The sequence below is a fragment of the Ziziphus jujuba genome, chromosome 10 (genome assembly GCF_031755915.1).
Source record: "Ziziphus jujuba cultivar Dongzao chromosome 10, ASM3175591v1".
NCBI classification, from domain to species: Eukaryota; Viridiplantae; Streptophyta; class Magnoliopsida; order Rosales; family Rhamnaceae; genus Ziziphus; species Ziziphus jujuba.
The window spans coordinates 28,682,398-28,706,098 of record NC_083388.1 but is presented as its reverse complement, the minus strand read 5'-3'; the positions used below and the strand labels follow the sequence as shown (position 1 = coordinate 28,706,098).

General features: G+C 34.6%; 4 protein-coding genes across 10 annotated transcripts; 2 read left to right on the top strand and 2 right to left on the bottom strand.

The window, feature by feature from the left end:
• The first annotated feature begins 2,412 nt into the window (after nt 1-2,412).
• On the top strand, nt 2,413-6,515 carry LOC107403387 (probable magnesium transporter NIPA4). The gene is made up of 9 exons (XM_016010265.4): nt 2,413-3,015; nt 3,441-3,497; nt 3,925-4,015; nt 4,089-4,249; nt 4,343-4,470; nt 4,594-4,731; nt 4,903-4,995; nt 5,718-5,823; nt 5,948-6,515. The coding sequence occupies exons 1-9, from the start codon at nt 2,844-2,846 to the stop codon at nt 6,055-6,057; spliced, it is 1,056 nt and encodes a 351-aa protein (XP_015865751.2). The 5' UTR covers nt 2,413-2,843; the 3' UTR covers nt 6,058-6,515.
• Nucleotides 6,516-7,660: 1,145 nt separating this feature from the next.
• On the bottom strand, nt 7,661-9,941 carry LOC107403392 (uncharacterized). Its single transcript, XM_016010270.4, has 2 exons — nt 9,673-9,941; nt 7,661-8,172 (listed from the first exon to the last, which is right to left on the bottom strand). The coding sequence occupies exons 1-2, from the start codon at nt 9,759-9,761 to the stop codon at nt 8,067-8,069; spliced, it is 195 nt and encodes a 64-aa protein (XP_015865756.1). The 5' UTR covers nt 9,762-9,941; the 3' UTR covers nt 7,661-8,066.
• A 136-nt stretch (nt 9,942-10,077) lies between these two features.
• LOC107412541 (protein EI24 homolog) lies at nt 10,078-13,931 on the top strand. 3 transcript variants are annotated; one of them, XM_060811698.1, is made up of 13 exons: nt 10,078-10,209; nt 10,330-10,492; nt 10,658-10,723; nt 11,054-11,204; nt 11,395-11,447; nt 11,742-11,867; nt 12,018-12,081; nt 12,255-12,340; nt 12,427-12,509; nt 12,929-13,005; nt 13,088-13,203; nt 13,428-13,515; nt 13,615-13,931. In XM_060811698.1, the coding sequence occupies exons 2-12, from the start codon at nt 10,371-10,373 to the stop codon at nt 13,492-13,494; spliced, it is 1,011 nt and encodes a 336-aa protein (XP_060667681.1). In that variant the 5' UTR covers nt 10,078-10,209; nt 10,330-10,370; the 3' UTR covers nt 13,495-13,515; nt 13,615-13,931. The 3 variants fall into 3 exon arrangements, with proteins under 3 accessions (XP_060667681.1, XP_048323810.1, XP_048323809.1); XM_048467852.2 differs by lacking the exon at nt 10,078-10,209 and having other exon boundaries at nt 10,272-10,492; XM_048467853.2 differs by lacking the exons at nt 10,078-10,209; nt 11,054-11,204; nt 11,395-11,447 and having other exon boundaries at nt 10,266-10,492.
• A 613-nt stretch (nt 13,932-14,544) lies between these two features.
• Nucleotides 14,545-19,335, bottom strand: LOC107403399 (transcription factor TCP8). 5 transcript variants are annotated; one of them, XR_007239012.2, is made up of 3 exons: nt 17,007-19,335; nt 16,798-16,872; nt 16,477-16,704 (listed from the first exon to the last, which is right to left on the bottom strand). XR_007239012.2 is itself a non-coding variant. In XM_048467850.2 (2 exons), exon 1 carries the CDS (start codon nt 18,808-18,810, stop codon nt 17,038-17,040), a length of 1,773 nt encoding a protein of 590 aa, XP_048323807.2. In that variant the 5' UTR covers nt 18,811-19,335; the 3' UTR covers nt 14,545-14,734; nt 17,007-17,037. The 5 variants fall into 5 exon arrangements, 4 of the variants coding, with proteins under 4 accessions (XP_048323807.2, XP_048323808.2, XP_048323806.2 ...); XM_048467850.2 differs by lacking the exons at nt 16,477-16,704; nt 16,798-16,872 and adding an exon at nt 14,545-14,734; XM_048467851.2 differs by lacking the exons at nt 16,477-16,704; nt 16,798-16,872 and adding an exon at nt 14,996-16,364.
• Between the last annotated feature and the right edge of the window lie 4,366 nt (nt 19,336-23,701).

Here is a 23,701-nt window from a genome sequence, read left to right as displayed (position 1 = left end):
TTGCATTCATAAATAGGAGTGTGTGTTGTTTTAATTCGAACAAATTTTTTACTTTTTATTTTTTATAAATCGAATTGAATCGATAGAAGAATCGAACTAAACTGAACCAACTGTCATTGGTTTGGTCATTAAGTTTAGCTTATTCTTTTTTTTTTTTTTAAATAATAATATTTTTAATAAATTTTATTATTATTATTATCTCAAACTAAATAATTTAAAGATATCAAAATATTAAAAAAATTATATATAGGTATAGATATACTAGTAGGATTCATTTTTTTTTTTATGGGGAAAAAAAATTACCTCTTTATAATATCATATATGCATTAAACCGTAATCCTATATCAGGCAATATTGCGATATGGTACCATCCGAGATAACAACGGGAACTAGTACGATCTATCTTAATTTATTGTACAAATTATTTCAATTAAATCAAACTAACCATAAGATAAAAAATGAATTTACTGTATGGAGATATGATGAGCAGTATGAGTGCGTTTTGGTTGATGGCAATGGTTATAGGTTTCTGGTATCCATGAGACAATAAAAATGCATGATAGTGGTTGTTTCATCATTTGGCATCTAAAATTATTTTATAGGTCTATTATATTTTAGTACCATTTATTTTCATATTTTTACAATATAAGTTTTTAATTTTAAAACTCATCATATTTTTAATTATTTATTTTTTATATTGGGCAAGTATATCCACTCAATGTGATATGAAAAATGAGATTAAGATAATGTTAATGGTTCCACATCTTATTACATTGAATAGTTAGGATTATTATTAATACACAAGTAATAACTAAAGTGGTGGATTAGAATTATATCCAATTTGATCAATATGCACAAAATAATAAATAAAAAAATCAAGAGTTTTTCTATAAAAAATAAAATAAATAAAAGGTTTATGGTAGATTTTTAAACAAAAAATTCATACCGCAAAACTTTAAAATTAAAGGATATTAAGTGCGATTAACCTTATTTTCTTTAGATCAAAGATAATATAATTCCATCCCTAATAATGCTTCCTGAATTGACATTTTAAACCTTCTAGTACATGATGTCAGACTTGTGCCGATGATGTCTTCAAGCACAGGCAGAGCAGGCTCGAGGAATGGAAAGAAAGCTTCCAATCCAACCAGTATGAATATACAAGAAACAGGATATGATTGTTAGAGCCACATATATATCTATATATATATATATATATATATAAGCGAGTGTTTCAACTCAGCTTGGAGTTTCTGATGATTAATCTATCATACTACAGTAATTACTTTAATATATATATATATATATATGTACAAGCGACAGCGAATCAAACACCTTATCAATTCTTCCACTGTGGATATCGAAAACAAAGCTTTCCATTTCTATCTCTTCTGCTTATGTGTACAGGGCGCGTGCACACCCAGACCATAGCGTATCGGTCCAAGACCTCATTATAATCTTCTCTTCACAATTAAATCTCGTAAACTACTGTTATTTACGATTTTAACCCCGTGCTAATTAAATTTTTGCACATATTTATATGCTTCTGTCTTAATTATGAGCCGACTGTTTTCCTTCCCGCCCCTCTAAAATCAATTTCATAGTACATCTAAAAATCAACCTCTATTTCCATATAATATTTCACCTTCATATTCATACCTAATTATGGCCACAATTATGATTTTTCGCCTTGTATAAGACACATATTTCACTAAACAACTCAATTTTGAAAATCATCCACAAAATTAATTAGGAGAAACTCCAAAACAGAAAGATAAAATGACTCTGTTTGAAAACAATAGCACTTGATTAGTGTCGATTACTACCAATCAAACAGATAAAAAAAGACTAGCGCAGATTATTAAATATTCTTAGATGAATTGAAACTTCTATTTTTTTTTCTTTTTTGATAGTTTTCTTCCTTCCAAGGAATAAACTTTAGATTATATCTTATTTACAGTTAATTTTGAAATTCTCCAAAATAGAGTATCTATATCTGTTATTTATTTATTTTGATTCTCACGATTCAAAATCCACAGAGCCAATCAAAAGCACACATTTTTCTCAAAAGAAAAATAAAAAAAATAATTGCTTTATACATCATGTTATTATTATTATTTTTAAATAACTATGTATATTAGTTATATGGGAACTCTCAGATCCTGATCTATAAAATGTTAAAAAAAAAATAAAAAAAAGAAAAAGAAAAAAAAAAGAAGAAGTTATATCGGTTTGAAAAAAAGGGAAACTAGTATGTTTTAATGAATTAAGATGATAGGCCGAGCCTTTAAATTTATTTATAAAAAATTGGGTGCAATCATAAAAGTGATATAGAATAATCAGCCCCAAAATTTATGTATTTTCAATATAATTTTGTATATTTATTTAATTTAATTTTAGGTGTTTTTTATTTTTGGGACCAAAAAAAGAAAGAAAGGAAAAAATTGAAAGAAAAGAAGAAGATAAAAGGAAGAGAATCAAGAGGATGGAGTGTAGAAGTCATCGACCATAGTCGGAGTGCAGTCGTTATACTGGTAATTTAGAAAATTACGGCCAATCCAAGCGCGCCACATCTACTCTCTCCCTCTGATCCAACTCCGCTCTACAGCTGTATCCTGTCATCCACCAACTCAACCGCAACGCCAACTCGCCGACAAAAAAACCCAAACCAAACCAAACCAAATTTGTTAAATTTCTTCTTCTTCATCATCCAAAAATCAAAGATCCAATTCCTCCACTTCCACCTCCTCCCAATGGTTGTGGCGGTGGTGGTGGTGGTGGTACTGGTATGACCTAGGCCGCCTAGGGTTTCTTCTTTTCTCTTTTTTCTCTCTACTCCTTCCATGGCGACGGCTCAGGCGGCGACTACCAGCTGGAAGGACTCTTATAAGGCCATGTCCTCCGACAACATCAAAGGATTGGTTCTTGCTATCTCTTCCAGCTTGTTCATCGGCGCCAGCTTCATTGTCAAGAAGAAGGGCTTGAAGAAGGCGGGCGCTTCTGGAATCAGGGCCGGTAATGCTTGCATTTCTCCACCATTCTCTCTCTCTCTCTCTCTCTCACAATTTAATCCCCCACCTTGATCTCGATGTGCTTTCTTATGGATTATAAAGTTTGCTATTTCCATGTCTAGTATGTTGTTTTTAAAATGTGTATATATATATATATATATATATATATATCTCTGTGTGTGTGTGTGTGGAGGTTTTATCGGTACTTGATTTTGTCTTACTTGCTGATTCTCCGGTATTTACTGCATTAGTTTGTAAATGTTTATTGCCAATTTGACTATATTTCGGCAGTTGTTTGATGCCTTATATTAATGCTTGTGTTGTGCATTCCTGAATGTGCTTATCTATTACTGGATTGCAATAAAATATTATTGTATTTTTTTCCTTTTAATTTGCATAATAATTTATCTCATTGGTTTTTATATGCAGGAGTTGGAGGATATTCTTACTTATACGAGCCGCTTTGGTGGGTGGGCATGATAACAAGTGAGCTCTATATTTTTCTTCTTGTTCTTAGTAAATTTGGTGGTACAGTATGTTTAAAGAGATTTGTTCAACTTAACTGAACTCCGTTAGACATTAACCTTGCAAGTAATAGAATTGAAAGCACTTGAAAGCTTGATTAACTATAATTGTAGCAGTCTCTTGCTCGTTTAGTTGCTCTTTTACCTCTGTCAGGAAGCAATACGATTTAATTCTGCACCTTCAAATTACAACTACAAGTATGCACCTGAACTGACAAAACTGATGTCAAAACGAATCATTCAGTTCTACTTCATTAGCTGTTTAAGTTGCTTATGGTGTTGTAATTTAGTCTAAAAATGACCTCCACCCCACCGGCCCACCCCACCCCCCCAAAAAAAAAAAAAAAAAAAAAAAAAACAAAGGTTCTTATTCGATGCAACTTGGACAGTGATTGTTGGGGAAATTGCCAATTTTGCGGCTTATGCATTTGCACCTGCTATACTGGTAACTCCTCTCGGTGCCCTCAGCATTATTATCAGGTATGTTAAAGATACGATGCATAAGAGTACAGATTTTTCAGTGTTGAATGCTAAGCATCTTATTATTTTGCAGTGCTGCGCTTGCACATATTATTTTACGGGAAAAGCTACATATTTTTGGAGTACTTGGTTGCATTCTTTGTGTTGTGGGTTCTACAACAATTGTTTTGCATGCTCCTCAAGAACGTGAGATTGAATCTGTGAAAGAAGTTTGGGATCTTGCCATGGAGCCAGGTGATTGATGTGTTACATGTTTTACTGTGTTCTACTCTTTTGTTAATTACTTTTTAAGGGAAAAATGTTTAATATTTGTACCTTTTTTGGCAGCTTTCCTCTGGTATGCAGCATTAGTCATAACTGCTGTATTTGTACTCATATTCCATTTTATCCCCCAATATGGCCATACACATATCATGGTTTACATTGGAGTATGTTCCCTTGTAGGTTCTTTGTCGGTATGTATAATTATTTGGTTCCCGGTAACTCTTAATTTATTTATTTATTTATTTTTATCGAGTTTACTTTTCCTATGTCATCTCCTTTCAAAGTATTTTTATATTTTGGGTGTTATTTGACAGGTCATGAGTGTTAAAGCACTTGGCATTGCTTTGAAGTTGACATTGTCTGGAATGAATCAACTAATATATCCCCAAACTTGGGCCTTCACTATTGTTGTAATTACGTGTGTGCTTACCCAAATGAATTATTTGAACAAGGTGGTTCTTCCTTTTCTTTTTTTTCCCCCCTTGCATTTTTCTTCTTCTTCTTTCCTTTATTTTGAATATTTTTTTTTTTTCCCAGTTGATATTCACAGTCTTCATGTTCAAAGTCTAACCTGGAAATGGACTTTTTTTTAACATTGACAATAATTTGGCTTTCCGTTGCAGGCACTTGATACTTTCAACACAGCTGTTGTTTCTCCTATATACTACGTTATGTTCACATCGCTAACTATTTTGGCCAGTGTTATCATGTTTAAGGTACCATTGGTTCATTACTGTGCTTTCATTACTATATTTTATAAGAAGTTTTGCATCTTTTAAATGGAATTATTATGGAACTTTTTAAATCAATGACCATATATTGTTGGTTGATTTTCTTATTGAGAAAATACAGGAACTTATTTTTAGAAATTAGAGTGGCCCTCTGGCCGGTTTCATTTTTTAGAAGAAAGTTATTGTGACTGTTATTTTCTTATGTATTCTTTTGTTCCATATATGTATGACTGAAGTAAAGATACCACCATATAAAGCTATATCACCATTCTCAAAATTTATACAAAACTGTAATTTCTGTTATATACATACATATATGGAAAGAGAGAGAGAGAGAGAGAGAGAGAATCTAACGTTCTCAAGGCATAGCATCCTCAGTAAAATTAATAGACAGTGTGGTCGATCCTCGAATACAATGCCCCAATATGTTGTGCCCACTGCAATTTGTGGCCCGTATTATGTTCTCTAGCTGAAGCATGTTGATCAATTTGCTTTTTCGTTCTTTTAATCGACGTACACGATAATGATATTGTATATTACACTAAGCTGATATCTAAATGAAGACATTTTAAAGATGTTTAAATACTGTGAACATGTGAAATTATTATTATAATATATTTTAGCATACGTAATTGCTGCCAATTGTTATTTGCAATTCTTAGTGATGACATTGAGTTTGTGCTGTTCATTTTGATTTTCTGTTTTAGGATTGGGATAGGCAGAGTCCAACCCAGGTAGTGACAGAAATGTGTGGGTTTGTGACTATACTCTCGGGAACATTTCTTCTTCACAAAACGAAAGATATGGCTGATGGTATTCTCTTTATGTTTACCTGAACTGTTTTTATTTGCTTGTACTTGGCTCTATGGATCTGTCTCCTCATGGAATACAAGTTGATTTAGTTTTGGCATTAACACTACTTTCAAAACAAATACAGGTTCAACAACTTCTCTACCCATTCGACTCCCTAAGCATACAGAAGGGGATGGTTTTATTGGTGCCGAAGGCATCCCTCTTAGACGACAGGAATCCCTGAGATCACCATGATGTGTTCTTTAGCTTACTCTGTGATTTTCACAAACTGGCATGTTTTAATGGGGAAGGACCTTTGCAAACGCCAACTTGTGCTCTTATCTTGCCCCATGACCCAGAAAAAGATGGGTGAGAGTGATTTTCTGTTTCAATCCCTTTTTGTTTTCTCCCTTTTGGCTTTACAGTTACCACAATCAGCTTTGACCATGTATACTCTATTCCACCGGCTCCACACAAAGAAAAGAGACACCGGGAAAAATGTAATTTTGTGCACATTGGTTTATACATATTGTATTTTCAGTCTGAAAGATGTTATCTGCAACAACAGTTGCTCAAAAGGATTATGGTTCATGCTTTGTCAAACACAGCCCATTGCATTGTAGTTGAGAACGTTTGTTTATTATTATAATTCGTTTATTAATATTGAGTTTGAGAAGAAAAAATAAAATGTGAAAAAATTATGGATTCTCGCATCTGAATTGCTTGTATTGGTAACAGAACATCCAATTATCTTTAATGGGAATAATGTATGTACTTATGTCGAAAATAGATCTTAATTGTACTCTTTACAAGAAGGCAAAATGAAGCTGAGGGAAAAATGAAGAAATGAACCAGATCAACCGGCAAAATTTGACAGGATCAAGGATTGAAGATATGAACAATACCTTTAACGCGAGGATCCAATGATCGCATACTGTTCCTGTTGGTCAAGGCTTCGTTCGGTTTAAAATTACAAATGAAAGTCTAAAGGGTTCTCCAATGTCAATTGTGGAGGAATATACACCAGAAATGTCTAAAGAAGTTGACACTAGAAAGTAGTTTCTCAGAATCCTAATTTGAAATCGAATCTAGCTAGTTTTCTTGTAATCGAGTCCAATCCACTCGATGGGAGTACAATGGATTGGAGATCAAGTATTCTTTGCCTCTATTTAAACCCCAAAAAAATAAAATGGCCATGCATATTATTACTCGTACCTCTATGCCTTAATCAGCTGTTACCATATTTTCAAATCTATGATAAAAATTAAAATAAAGAAATTATCGTAAGGTAAATGGTGTACATTGATAGGAGGTGAAAGTCACGTGGAAAATCAATATATTATATTAAAATCGTATTTATGTAAAATTTAATTAATTTAATTACAACCTATTAAATTTTCATGTGAAAATAAAAATTCAAATTTATTCATTAAATTATTATATAATTTATTATTCTATCTATTAAACTATAATAGATATAAGTTTAAAAATTTAAATTTCATTTAGTTTTCAAATAATAAAATGATTTTTTTTAAAAAAACTTAAAAATAAACTTGTTTGTTTTGAAATTTTAAAAAAATTAAACTAAAAAATAACAAATTAATATATATTTAACAATAAATTAAGTTTTTTTTTTATATTACAAAAATTATCGTATTGCATCTATTAATCTATTAATTTATTTAATTTTATTAGATGTATTGATATGAATCAAATATAATATAGTTATGTAGTAGATTTATGTCTTTACCATATTGTATCATGATGTATGAGATTTTATCCAACCTACATAGAAAGGAAGGCTTTACAAAATTCGAATAGATAGCCAGACATATAGAACAATTATTTATTAGGCATGTTTAGCAAAAGTTATAACACAGTTCGCCTTCTTTTTTATTCGCATAAAAACAAAATACCGTTAGGTTACATCATGAATAAGAATCTCATAAGTAGAAATATCCTGTATAACTCCATATTTTTAAATGCTTGCTGACTTACATCCAAAAAGTTTCTATCGTACTTTCAAGTGACAAAAAATCCTTGCAAAATAGTTCTCTTTTCTACACTTCCTCATTCCACCCCAGCTTATTACTGTATTAACATTGTATAAACTCAACAAAATTGGCAAGCATTGAGAAACAGATATTTTGACTGGTGAAAGTATTACCACCACATTGTGGAAACTACATCTATTTTTAAAGATCCCGTCTCAAAGATGACAGTTTGAGCCAAACTTCAACCTAAAATGGAGGGGTAAAGGGTTTTTACTTGGATATTTGCTTTAACAGACCAGACACAGAAGCACAGTGGGTTGAGTTGTAATTGCATTTCTCGCAGCAAGACTGCAGCGATTCAATGACTTTGAGGCACCTGCCATTTAAAAATTAAAGGTATTAGTATTTTCAAAACTACAGGAGGACAGGGCATAAAAAAAGACATCAAAATTGCTTTGGAAAGATAGAATTAACAGCTGCTCTAACATATATAAATGCTATGTCTAGTTACTCGGATGGATCTTAACTAACTATGAAACAGAGAGATTATGAAGGGTCAAATATCTTCAATGCCCAAATTCCAAACATACAATAAACAGACAGCCTATCTAAACTCTAACAACAATGACAATAACATTTGTTTGAAAGCCACATGCTAATGGAATAGATTACCAAGCCCGGATGGCATCTAAGCTCTGGCTTAAAATTGAAAGTCCAATAGGGAAAGTATGCCATTATAAGACAAAAAGATGGAAGTCAAAATTAAAATATTAATAAAGTTTAACATGAAAAGTGATTCAATTTATAATCTGTTTTAAGAATGGTAAAATTGATATGAAATGGGAGAGAAATTCAAATGTTCTTCATTGGCAAAGCGTGCACAAAGAAGCTCTGAAATTTGTTTTTTAAGAATCACATGCATCAAAATCAAGTTTTTGCAAGGTTGTATTGGATTCGCTAGTAGTGAAGAAAAGAATGCAGTGCTAATCCCAAATGTAAAATATGTAAAATAAGAGAAAGAAACGTTCAGCTGTTAGTTACAAACAAAAGTTTCAAACTTGATAAAGAGGCCACTATCAGGATGTGAATTTGTACAACCCAAGTGACCAATCCAGACATAAAACTAAAAGAAGAAACAGAAATCGTTAGTATCATTCCAATTCCACTAAATGGAAATTGTGGTCCTACAAGGAGATATCTGTAAGAAAGCAACTACCACAGCATCTATTCCTACACTAGAAGCCAATTTCTTTCAATTCAAAATGTTCCTTTATTCATTTATTTGTTTTGATTTTATGTTCAAACGTCATTTATGGGTGAAAGTTTGAGTGGGAATATATACTAAAAGCTGAAACACCATCCTAATGCAGGAGAAGCTGATTCTGATTGATTTCCACTTTCTTAACAGTAAACATCCCATTCCTTGGGATGTTCATCAGTTTTGGGGTAATTTGGGTTTGATTACAAGTGATTGGATCAGCAATAAAAGGAAAGAAAAGTGAAGAGCTTATGAAGGAGTAATTCTGATTCACCAAATTTCAAAAGCAAGCAAACCGAAACCAGCTAAATCAAATTCAGCGAATGGAGTATAAGTTCAAACATAAAAGACCAAAACATTCTGTAAAGAATCGCAATGGTTAAAAGTAAAGCGGATTAGGTAAGTTCAATGGATGGGTGGTAATCGTATAATTCGCATTATTAAGAAGTAAATAAGTAATCAAAAGCTTAAAAAAAGGATTCAATTTCATGATGATTACACACAGCAGCATGGGAGTTTTTTTTATAATAGAAAGAAAGAAGAAAAACGAACAATGAAAATCTGGGAATAAAAAATAATAATAAGAAAAAAAGAAGAAGAAATAATTAGCAACCCTACCTTTTGGGAAGGAAGTTGTTTTTAGAAAGACAAGCTTGGATGTCGCAAGCCTCCTTCTTGCACGGCTCTTTGCTCTGCTGCTGTGCCATCTCCGTTTCTGCTTTTCTTCTCTATTCCTTTTTTTTTTTGTTTTTTAATAAAATCCGCTGCGTTCCACTCAACTTCCAATTTTTGGTGTTAATAAAAGAGCCGAGCCGAGCCGAGCTGATTGAGAAGGTAGCTAAAATTTGTAGAACCCGTTAACTGCAGAGCTACCTAAACCTAATTTTACATTATTCATACGTATACCCTGTTAATTAATAAATAAATAAATACTTCTTCCTTTTGCTTTTCGGTTAAATTCACCGGATTGCTACGCGCCAAGCGCAGGACAGCTTCCACGTGGCCAAATCAGACGTAACCTCCCTTGAGTCCGGTCCCTTGATCAGATTCAGATCACAGCTCCAGCTAATAATGAATTATTATAATTTTATAATTAATATGTTAATTTATTGGTGGATTACAAAATAAAAACATAGAAGAGGCGTGAATACGAAGGTGAACAAGTGTTTTACATTTTAGATTTTAGCAGTACTAGTTTTATTATTTATTATTTATTATTATTATTATTTTTTTGAGTACCAAAGTCTCTCTCTCTCTCTCTCTCTCTCTCTCTAGCACTCTGGTGCGTGTCTCTGGGTTTCGGGTCCAAAATCCACATGGAAGGGAAAATGGAGTTGGTGAAGTCTGTGAGTTCAAAATTGAAGGAAGCATCGCTGTTTTGGCTTCTCGGTTTCAAAGAAGCCTGTCGTCTTCATCGCGTTCTCTTTCTTTGCCTCAGGTCCTTTGCTTCCATTCTACTCTTTTTCCTCTCTTCCTCTATATGTATGTATATATATATATATATATATCTTCTCTTAAAAACTTTCTGTTTGCTTTTATCAGAAAACTGAAGCAAACATATAGATGACTTCTTTTTCTTATTTCTTCCAAATTCTGGTGGCAGTTCAAGGAGGCTTTTGAGACGCACGGGTCAATGTTTTCTATTAAATGGTTTCCTTTTCTTAGGAAGGTAATCTTTCTTTTCTCTCGTTCAATTCCATACCATACCTCTTTTTTTGTTACCTGGAAAACTTGCGCACAGTGTTTTTCCAATCATTGCTCCGCATTATTCTAATTAATCCATATCAATGCCACTTCAAATTGTAGAGAATATTAATTCCATAAAATTAAGAATCTTTGTTTCATCGACTCTTTTTGTATTAACTACTCGTTCATAATTCTTTATGCATAATTGAAATGGTGGTCGGTGGAACATTTCTGCTATTGGAATTGGATATTTTGAATTCGACCCCCTTTACTTGAGAGTTTACTTTACCAACTTTCACTGGCTTCTATGCAGCATCTTCATCCTAAACGCAGTTATCATCCCAGCACTAGAATGGATATTACCTGATGATTGTTCAAAGTTCAATTCTCAACTTTTCTGCTCTTTCGCCAGTCTCTTAAAATTTTATTCCTTCTTACGCCTTCGACTCATTCAACTATTTTATGTAAGAAAGAAACCACCTTGTTATTTATTTATTTATCTTTTTCTTAACATTCTTTGGCTCTTCCAATGAAATAAAAGAATGAAAGAACACATTCATTATTGGATGTCTTCTTTGTTTCAGAACTAGTTTCTTTAAGAGTTACTCATTTGAATTTAGTTGGTGAATCATTTTATTGAATTATTGTTACCAGGTGACTTGGTTTTACCCACTGTATGTGTTCAGCTTCATCCTGAGCAATATATGGTACTGTTTCCCACTTCTATTTTGCCTATCTTTGCAATTCACTGCTTTAGCTTAGTTACTTAGACCTAGATAAACTGCGTATCTCTCTCTCTCTCTCTCTCTCTCTATGGATATACTTCACAATCATTTGACATAAATTAAGTGCTGTTGAATGCTGTGAAAGTCCTGATGTCACAGCTGATTGCATAATTCTTTCTAATGACAACCGTATTTTCTCTGAGTTGATTCTTTTACACTTTGTTTTATTTACAAGTTTGAAGTTTTGTTTGTCCAAATCTGCAATATCTAATTCAGGTACAATGACATTGCTAATTATGGTTTTGCTGCAATGGGAACTTCTGGGCCAGCAAAAGGAGATCCCTTGGGAAAAAATGAGTCATTGACCGTGAAAGATAGAGATCGTATGGAAGGCCTGGGAGGGTAAAGTTTTAAACTTTTTTTCATGTTCACTAGTTTCAAAGGATAGTCTTTTACGGCTGGATATGCATTTCATCTTAAATCCTTCTTCAATATTTTTCATGAATGTTGTTTCTATGGTTTATTTTTTTGGTTCATTCGTTTTATCCACAGGGTCATGATTGGAATAGGTGAGCAAGTGTATTCAGTACTTCTTTTGACCTTCTTCTTCCTAGAGGTATAATTATGTATGTTGTTTCATTGTTTTACTTCTATTTTTATTTGTTTTAATATATTCAGCTGCAGTTATTTGGTAGCAAATATTATCAACAGCTGTAACGATTTTCAATCATCAGCCTTGTAAATATGTAGAAGTTCTTATATGAACTTAATGGTTTTTCATATGCACAGGTTTATGTGACAGGATTCGTACCCTACATGGGCAAGATACTAAATTTTTTGCTTCTATCCTGGATGTATGCCTATTACTGTTTCGAGTATGTGGTGCATCTGGTTCTGTTTTTAATTCTGCTTCTTTAACGGATATATGGACAATTAGTAATTGCACCATTGAACCTTTAAGGTACAAATGGAATCTTTCTGAAGTGGGTCTGGACAGAAGGCTGGACTTCTTTGAATCTAACTGGGCCTTCTTTGCTGGTTTTGGTAATTTGCTCTTTCACTGGCTTTGCTATGTAGATTTCATATTTACTTGGTAAACTGTACGGCAGCATCTGAATACATAATCCCTGATGTTGGAAGGACAAAGGTTAGGGAGGGTGCTAAAGAAGTCAGTGCAAATTAGAAAACATCATGATTATGGCTGTTCTTGCAGACCACTAGAGAACAAAATCTAAAGAGCAATTTATGATACTAATGGAGTTTGATTAGGTCATAAAGCAAAAAGAAATCTCTGAGCTTATACAGTGATTTGACTGTTTCTCAATTTAATATTTGAAGCCTGATAATGTTCAAATCCTTTTAAAAATGTAATAAGGCAGTAGATTGTTCTTAATGTTATCTTTTCCCATTCTTCAGCAAAGTGGCATCAGTTTTAAGGTATTAATTTGTTAATGGCTCTGCAGGAAGCCCATGTGTTCTCCCCGTTCTTTTTTCCTCACCACTTGTGAGCTATGGGATTATGGCCATACTCTTTCCGCTGGTATTGCAACAATCCTTTTTGTCTGAGCATTGGCTTTGATTATTGTTTTCCTTTTTGTATGGTAGTGAAACTTGTCTTTCAGTTTGTTTTGGCAGCAACAGATTCAGCGGCTGAGCATGTTATTTATTCTCGAAGAAGAAAATGGGGGGGTGCAGGATTGGGCAGGCTTCCAATATTTTATGCAGCAGATACTTTGTCGTAAGCTTTCATCCCTTTAATCATATGTTATCTTCAGGTGTTCAGCATTTGTATGGATTCAAATGTATATGCCCATGTTGATAAGATTTCAAAAGCAGTTGATAACGTTTGTGGCTTGATTTATTTATGCTGTTTGAGTTTATGGAAGAAAACAATGACATTGTTTTAGTCTTTGATATTGCCATTGTTGTCTGATATCTATCTTGATTAATGTTGTTCTTTAGGTTGAAGGTCCTGTCTCTTTTGTCTGCGAAATCTCAAGAGCAGCTGCAAGACAACAAAACTCTCTGAGTGTGGATTAAGTGGGAAATGGTAAGCCAAATTGTATGATATAATTGTGCTTGTTTTGCATTTTCTTTTTGGTGCTTTTTCATAATTCATTTATTGAACCTTCTGTCTTTGTTTCAACAGGATGATGGTAATTTATATAAAATGTGTAGATAAATTATAACTGCTGAAGATGAAGGAATGAGGAAACAGTAACGTGTACATAGAAAGAAAATTGAAGCAATGGTGTTTTATTTGATTTGTACAGCAAACTTAGATGGATAAGCACCTCATAATCATAACGCAATGATATTTAGTATGTAGGTGTCCATATTGGCCAATATAGGCACGGTGTTTAAACATGTATTAAGAAGATGGACAGTCCAGTGTACTGCTCAACAGCACATTAAATGAGTTTGTCTCAGATGATTTATTTCATCTACTATACTTTGTTCGTGTAAGACTGTGTGATTTCATAAGCCGGCTTTACAAATTTCTATTGTAGTTGGTAGGGGGATGATATTTGAATTCGAATCCTCCACCTTTTATGCTTAAAAAGAAAAAAGAAAAACTTTTTACAGAATCCATTCGGAGGATTTCTGTTAAACGTAACTGGGGATTAGGATCATGCCAAAGCCCATTTTTATGTCAACATAAGGTAGCAAACCCAACGAGCGGAATGGTGACATAGATGGATGAGATGTATATATATATATATATATATAACAAATTACATCAATACAAGAGCATAGGACCTCTTTACGTGTTAACCTAAACCAAAATTATTAATCTTCTATTGGTAATGAAAATTATTCATTTCTCTAGTTTATATATAGTAATAAAAATTACAATTTTAATACATTTGATATGTCACGCCATTAGGCCTTTGGTGAGTCAGTGTGGATCTCAGATACGAGAGTGCGATAATTCAGTGTTCAAATACTTTTTGTTTTTCAGCCACGCGCTTTATCTCTCACTGCCCATTTTTGCAAAGAACCGCACTTCCCGCATCTATGATTGGAACACGTGAACTACGTGACCTCATAATTTTATTTTCCCAAACATTTAATTCAATTATATAAATATATATTTAATATTATTTATTATTTATATATATATATATAAATACATTATAAAGGCAGGCACTATTGCTCCGTGACTGACTGACCCATTTCGCACAGGCCAAAATGCCATCAATCCCGATCGTCCATTCACTGTACAGATCACAGTCATCATGATGGCCGATCAACGTCCAGTCCCGCTCCTACAAACAGTAACAAACTGCCAACCATATCAATAATACTTTTTAAAATTAATAATACACAACTGCCCACAAGTCAAAATACATATTTTACTTTAATATTTTTGCGTTGTTTAGAATTAAATAAATATGGGTTTTTTATTTATTTTTACTTAATTAATCCCAATTGTAGCCTTTTTCTTGCGTAAATTGCGGGATTAGTGGACCACTAACCAATGCCCAAAAATGTGGAGTCCCTACTACACCATTATAAAGAGAAAATGCTTTTTCTCTTTTTTTCCCCCCTTCCAAATATAGTACTCATTTATTAAATTTCTTAACAAATGGGTGAAAGTTGTGTTTTGTCTGGTACTAAGAATTAAAAGTAATTTTTCAGCTGAATGGAGATATCACATAAATGGAAAATCATATATAAAGAAAATAATATAGTTCACATTTATGCTATTATTTCTTCCTTTTTCTTTTTAGACGAAAGAAAAGAAAAGGAAAAAAAAAAAATTCTGTAAGTTATGAATGCTTTTAATAAGTTTTGTAAATATTGAAGAAATGCAACATTTTCATAGATACTCTTAAGATCTATTTGGGCCACTGATGTAACATGCAATTTAATATTAGAAGAAAACAATATACATTTCTTCCTATTATTGGGCAACTAATTTAAAGGACGTTCTCGGGGTCAACCAGAAAAACACCAAAACTCATGAGGGCAAAAAAAAAATAAAAAAAAAGGTTATAAATAGTTCAAAATCATGGGACCCCATTGCAAAACACTACCCCCCACACACGCATAGCGTAGCGAAGCCAAGTGAATAAATGTAATGCAGATGAGAGAAAATGATTAAGCAATGAAAACGAGAAAGTCATCTGAATTGACTGTACAAGTCAAAACAAAAGTCACTCTCAGTGTCTCTCTGCTTTCAACACCAGGTTATTTCCCATTTCTTTTCAGACCCCTTTTTTTTTTTCAAAAAAAAAACTTTCCTTTTTTTTTTTTTAATCCAACATACGGCCAAAAACCCAAAAAAAGAAAAAAAATAAAAAGAAAAAATTACACTCGGCCATTCTTTCTTGGTTCTACAACCTACCTACAGAAAATTACAAACTACGTATCAATTAGTTTCTACTTATTTTATGTCTTGGAATTCAAAATCATATAATGAACAAGATGGTTGACTAGGAATTTTTAATAATCAAAGATAAACGTAATAATATTTCACAAAAAGCATATAGGAAAAAAGATACACACTACCCCAAATATGAAAGGAGAATAATACGAAAAAAAGAAAAGAAAAAAGAAACAGACAAAAAAGAAAGAGAAAGAGAGAAAGACTAGGGGTGGAAGGTAAAAACCCAACTGACATGCCTCCTTCTGGAGCTCTCTTTAAAACCAACAACAGAAAGAAGGTGATGGAGGTTATAAACTGCTGGTGCTTGCTGGGTCTGTAATTGTCTATCAATCTCTAATCTCGACCGTTAAATTTCACCAAAATAGTTGGCTTCAGGATTTCTTTTCCTTGTGTTGTTTGCCTGCTGTTCTCTTTGAGAAAAAGCTTTTAGTGGTAATGGAGTATCTATCAACTTCTTCCATCCATCTCATAAAGAGAAGTTGAACAATTTTTGGGGCTCGCTTTAGCTTTTTGCCATTCGAGATGAGAGAAAAGAGATGCTTTTTACTCAATGCGCAAAAAAAGAGGAAAATGTATAAAGGAAAGTCACTCATGCGTGCTATTTTGCTAATATAAATATAGCAGAAATATACTTCTTTTTTTCTTTTTCTTTTTTAATTTTTATTCAGACGTTTTCTTAATTCTTTTTTGCATGTTTTCCATATTTTCCTCTCATACAAAAGAAAGCAAAAATAATAATACTAAAAACACAAACAGATATCCTCCTATACAATCTCACTCTTCCTGTTCCTCTAAGTCCCTTCGGACCAAACTAACAAATTACAGATCAATCTCCTCCACAGCAATCTAGAAAAATTCCCAAGAAAAAAAATAAAATAAGATAAAAATGACCAACATTGACAAACAAATTAAGCTAACAATGACAAACTAGCTAGCAACCTATCTTCTCATCAGATGGTCATCATCCATGGAATTTCAAGCACTCACAACTTATCACAAATTCAACTTCCAAATCTGCAAAAAACAAACCCAACAATCTCTGACTCCTGTTCCTATAATTGTAGAAAAAGAAAAAAGCAAAGGAAGCTGCAAAGGTGTACGTTTTATATTATATATATATATATATGTAAAAATCAAGAGCGACTAACCAACTTTGTATATATTGGGATGATCAAAGTGTCATTGAGAACTATTTGGGTCTTCATCTCCACTATCAGTAGTCTGAGGTTGTTGTTGCTGTTGCTGTTGTTGGTGTTGGTGATGATGATGCTCCAATGGATGGTTTTGGTGGTGATCAGAGTTAATGTTCAAACCCCCTCTAGAATATGCATTAAGAGCTGCCAACATCCCTAAATTGGACTCCGACACTCCAAGTCCAAGTTGCTGAGACGGTTGTTGTTGTTGTTGCTGCTGTTGCTGCATTAACATGGAACCCAGTTGCAGAGGATGATTCCCGCCACGACCACCTTGGAATTCCAGATTACCAGTATGATGAGGAAGATTAAACCTTGGCATGAAATGCAATGGTGCTTGTAATGTGTTTCCGTGGCTACTGGCTGGTGTTGTTGGAAATGTCCACATGTGGGGCTGTTCTGAAGGACCAGCTCCTGATGTTCCCGCGCCAACGGTCGACGGTCCACCTGCACCCGCTGTCACCGGTAACATCCAGAATGTGCTGCCCGCGCCGCTGGTCGGTGCCGGTGTCACTGCCCACATGGCTGTTGCCGGCATGATATTTGAAGGCCGAAGCAAGCCTGAGGATGCCCCTCCTGCTGCAGCTTCTTGTTGTTGTTGCTGCTGCTGCTGCTGCTGCTGTTGTTTGGGCAACTGAAGGCCACTCTTAAATGCCTTATTGCTTGAAGGCGATCCTCCTCCTCCTCCAGCTGAAGCTTCAGCTTGTCCTTGACTTTCTTCTTTGAATAGATCTTCTCTGAAGCGCTTTCTCATATAATTATCAGTCGTCGACTCTCCACCTCCACCGTCGCCTCCGCCACTCGGAAGAGCCTCCGCAATTTGATCGGCCGTCATTAGAGGAGGCTGATGCTGATGGAAACCCAACAAACCGGCATGCGCAAAGCCTTCGTCATAGTGAGGGTGATGAGCGAGAGCCAAAGTGCCATGAAAGGAATGAGGGGCCGACTTGGAAGGAGGCGCGGAGAGCGTGGATCCGCTGCTGCGGAGCGAAATGTTAAGGGTGGAAAAATTGGCCGGGATGGTCCCAGTTCCCGTGGCGGCGATGATGGCGGGTTCAGCCTGCTGCAGAAGCCACTCGATGGTCTCGCCGTCGGATTTGTTGCCCAATTCCCTGGTCAATTGAAAGACCCTAGCGGCACAGGTGGCCGGCATTCGAATGCGACGCCCACGGCCGTCAACCTTGGTGTGGCGGTCCTTGGTGGATCGCTTGACTGGAGGGTTAGAGGCGGCGGCAGCGCCGGTGGGAGAGATCGACAGTTGCTGTTGCTGTTGTTGTTGGTTCTTCTTGGAGGAATCGAGGAGGGGCGCGGGACGGGTGGAGGGATGGGCATCGGATCTGGTGGCGATGGCGAGGGAGGCGTCGACGAGGTGGGGAGGAGCAGTAGAGGCAGAGGTGGAAGAAGAGGAAGAGGATGAAGAAGAAGAAGAGGAGGAGGAGGAGGAAGAGGAGGGAGCAGTAGCAGGAGTGGATGAAGCAGCATGAGCATGAGGATGAGCATGAGCATGATGATGGGTGGTGGTGAGGCCAGCTTGGATGGAGATGGAGCCCATGAAAGGGGGTCCTCCTTGGGAGGATGGTCCTCCTCCTGCCGAAGATCTGCCATCAAAAGGGACCACAAACTGCGATGAAGACGAGGATGACTGCTTTTGCTGCTGATGATGATGGGGGTGATGGTGGTGAGGTGTGTTGGTGTTGCCGCTCTGCTTATTGTTGTTGTTGTTGTTGCTGTTATTGGTTTGCAAATCTGCCAAGTCCATCTGGTGGGGAAGGGTGGGTTGTGGAAGGGGATAATATTATATATATATATATATATATATATATATATATATATATTTTAAGTTATGTTCTTGGTATCTTCTTGGTGACTGATGAACCCCATGACCATGAGTTGCTCTCTGTAGCTCTATAACCCATCATCCCCAACTAACTAATATTTTTGGTTGTGTGCTAGAGAGAGAGAGAGACAGAGAGAGAGAGGGTGGGGATGAGTGAGAAATTGTTTATAAACAATGTTTAATTGGCTGGCAGCAGAGGAAGAGGCAGAGGCAGAGGCAGAGGTTAATTTGGAGCGAAGTAGGACTAGGACTAGGAGTTTTGTCTGTGTGGGGTTGTGTTCTTGGTTTCTGATTGACTGTTGTCTTTCTTTCTTTTCCCTGAGAGCTGAAAGAGAGCAAAGGAAGAGAGAGAAGAAAAGAAGAAGAAAGAAGAGAGAGGGGGGAGACCTTGTTGGGGAAAGGTAGCAGAAGGCCACTCGTGGGGTCTCTCTCTCTTTCTCTCTCTCTCTCGTTAAGTATTTTTTTTTTTTTTTAAATATGAAAAAGAATGTTAAAAATTGGGCTTTGTTGCTTACGCGCGCGCGCACACCCCCATCCCCAACCCCACAGTCAAAATTTTATATTACTTTTCTCTTTCTTAGACATTCTTCCTCTATTTCGAGCCTTCATTCCCAGTCTAAAACAAGGGGGGCGATATTGTCTTTACGCAAGTGGAAGAAGTCCCGGAGTCTACTCCTCCTACCCCACATTCGCATTTACATTCACAATCACAAATTCACATTCATATTCAATGGCATCGCCAAACTTAGGTTTTGATAATTTAGATATCCAATTCAATCCCAATTTTGCCACGAAAGCCTAAGCTGCCCTCATCTCACTTCTCTCTATGCTGTCTCTCCTCCCATCACACACGCGCACGCACAAAAACATGCATGCAAAAACTCCCATTTAAACAAGTTCTGTTTACTTTTCTTCCCCATAAATAATAATAATAATAATAATAAAAGTTTAGTCTACAAAAAAGAAGAAGAAGAAGATACCAAGTGCAGCAGTGAATAAATGGGTAAACAAGGAGAGGTTGAATCCAATCCAGAGCATCAAACAGCTTAGACAGCGCAGGTAACCATCACATAAAAGCATCTAATGCACTAGGACAGCTCATCCCCAACCCAACCCCACACACATACACACTCTCTCTCTCTCTCTCTCTCTCTCTCTCTCTCTCTCTCTCTGTGTCTTCCTTTTTTTTTAATTATTATTATTATTATTTTAATATCGGGCACCCTTATTTTTGATAACTGGATTTCCGTAGACAGAAATATTGCCATCGAGAGACCAATCAAGCTCTTCTGAAATTTTCTACCAAAAACAGTATAAATAAATAACCTCTTCCGAAATCAATTGCAGTCTTATTATATAATCTTGGCGACCAATTTAGGACCAGCATAAAAATGTTACTAATTGACAATATCAGGATTAATAACACATGCCATCTGTTTTACACATTAATAATACAATTTACTTGTATGTATCATTGGATGTTTATAGTAATGGTTGGCAGGAAATATTATTTTTGTATTACCTTTTTTTTTTTTTTTTGGCTGAATATTTTTATATTACTTATGTCAACTATGCAGTATTATTCTTATAATTGACAAAGTTGATTTATATGTGACAGCGATGCCCGACTTGTTTATGTATTGTAAAACATCAAAACCACTGATTTTATTTCTACCCGCACTGACATTGCTTGGGCAATTAGATGATCCTTTTTTTTTATTAATTAATTAAAAAATGGTTTAGATTGTGAAGAATAACATAAATTTCCTTTTGTTTTGTTTATTTTAGTTTTTGGATAAAAGTGTACTTCAACCTCATGACATGCTGACAACTATCTGAATTTCGGATTTTTTAAAAGGTATATGCAATCAATTAGTTATATATGTTATCAGCAAATCATGGGCATCTAACACATTCAAGTTATTTTCACTTGCAATCGTTTTGATATCCCTAGTTCTATAATATTTATACTACGATAGAAGTTCTCTTAAGATAAATAGATTTCTCTGGTATATATATATATATACATGTTATTTTTAGTTTTTCTTTATGAATATTTCGGAAATATTTTCTTGAACATTATTCGTTTGGGCATACACCTATGTTTCAACTTTTATGACGCGTTCAATTCCATTCCACCCCTTTGAATTCTAGATACCAAATCCAATGTGTAACCATGCTGTGCTACAATCTATTGCGTTTTAACTTAAATTAATATGCATTATGCAATATATGAAAAAGTAAACTTATATAGTTTAAATTAACCAAAACAAAGAGTTTTTTATCCTCAAAGAATACAGGCTGATCTATGCTGAAAAAAAATATGGTTGTATTAATTTCAACAAAATAGCATCCGTATCAAAATTAAATTTATATAATATTATTGATTTGCAATTGTGGCACATGGTACACAAAGATCTTGGGCAAAATAATGTGGCCACATAAAAGAGATAAAAATAAAGAAGAAGGAAGTTGGTGTGGGTATTAATGTTGTTGTTTAGCATAATGATTTTTCTCTTGTGGATGGTGTTTTAATTAATTAAAAGTGTTTTAACGAATATTGGTTTTAAGAAAGTACAGCTCAGTCCACTCATTACTTAGGCGGCCAAATGTTTTTAAAACCCAATGAGGTGCCCTAATCAAAGTCATTGGGATGGTTTTCCTTTGGAATATTCAAACTAGCTAAGCAATATTAAAATAAAATAAAAATGGATAATAATAGCATGAGATAGAGAGTAATCCTTAATAAGACAGGGCATTTCCGCTGGACCCACTACCCCTCTTTTCCTTTATATTATTATAAATTATATTTAAAGATTTTGAACAGATAATCATCTAGCATAATCAATTCTCATATCCACACAAATCCAACCCCCACATCTTTATCTCTATCATCTTAACATTTTTATTTTATTTTATTTCCATGGTACTAATTTATCCCGATCTCCCATAATTAGAAGATAAATAAATCAAACAAATCTTTTCTGTTTTATTTTTATATTTTAATTTTACTTTTTAGGTTGCTGATGGTAGGCATGGAAATTTAGATGGTATGGTAAGGGTAAAAAGGTAAATGGAGATGGACGGGCTACATTAATATTACTGTAGTATGGTGTCTGCAAGCAAAGGACAGTGGTCACAGTGGGGAATTACTGTTCATACATCATACCCTCTTTGTTTGGTTCTCCATATAAAAAGGGATTCTTGATGGAGACCTATCCCTCATCTTCCTTTCTTCCCTTTTTTCTTTTTTTTTTTTTCTTTATTATTATTATTATTTTTTCCAATGTTTTTCTCTTTGAAGACTTTGAATAATAAATTGTATACCAACTAACAAAATTGATTAAAATTTACATCACATTCCAAAATGATGGTGTGACAGACAAGTCAGAAATATTCAGCCCCACTTGGACTTCTTTCCCATTTAAAGCCCAATAAATTATTGGTCTGTACCACTTGTAAAATTGCGTACCCCTTGTCATTTTAAATTTTTTACACCATTATCCCCATCATTGAATTTTTCCAGTGCCGATCCTCATTTCTTTCTGTTCCCATTAACTTTCCCCTTTTAACCTCTATCTCTCATCTTAATTATTTCCTTTTGCCAAACTAAGTAAATTGGTATTTAAAAAAAAGAAATAAATAAGAGAATGAAGAGAAACATCTACCGACCGTAAAAGCTGCCATTCCCAAACCAAGCATTGCTTTGAAGTTTTACCCCCCGAGAAAAAAACTGCAAAGTTTCCCTGGCTTTTCAGTAAATCTAAAATTCGACTCCTTTTCCCACTTCACACAACCATTAAGCATATAAGACACACGGTAAAATGGGAAAAAAAAAAAAAAACAGAAAAATAAAATTGAGGTTTCGTTTTACATGGTCGCCCCCTATACTTGGTCATATTTGTACTGTGTCCCATCTCCCAAGAAATGTTTTCACGCGTCACCATCACAATTCATAGGCCTCCACATGCACAACAGCTAAACATGCGGTACATATGGTACGGTTAGTGTAGGTCCACATTGGTCTGGTCCGGTCTGATTTCAAAATTTCAACCGCCTGATTTCATCTGAAAGTATATTAAATGTTGTGTCACTGCGTGCCAACTTTTACCATTAAGGGAGTAGCCTTGCTTAAATATTCAAGACGAACGAAAAAATATACGAATCCGTCCTTTGGTTGTTGCATCGATTTGCGACGAAAAAGCAATAATTTCTTCCAAGTTTTCTTCATTACATGTAATTATTATCATTTTAAATTTATAAATATAGAAAGTGTACGGACCATGTTGATGCTTCTCCATACAAGTCACAATTGCTTCTCCATACAAGTCACAAATAAATGAGTTAACTAACTTGGTATCCCTCCCTTATTTTATTATTGAAGATTGATAAAACAAAACATTAAAAAAAAAAAAAAAAAGAATTCAAAAATTTTAAATTTTTATTTTGTTTTTTATTCAGCTAAAGGCTGAAAGGGTAAAAATGAAAATAAAACAAAAGGAGGAACGGGGTGGTGGACACTGGACTGTATATATCAGCATGAGAGGAGGTAAGAAATTTAAAAAAAAAAAAAAAAAAAATTGGTGGGCAAAGGGGCAGTGTACGTGGAAATGGAATTATGAAGGAGAGTAAAGACTGGTAATTAACTGGTACTTGATGGCGGGAAATGAATTGTTGTGTTAAAACACTTTGAACAGTACAGTACATAGTCAAACAGTTCCAAGTTTCAGACTCACTCAAAAGCAGCAGCAGCTGAGATTCATACGTCACCTTTGGTCCGTAAATCATCAATACCAATTTTAAAAGTTTAACA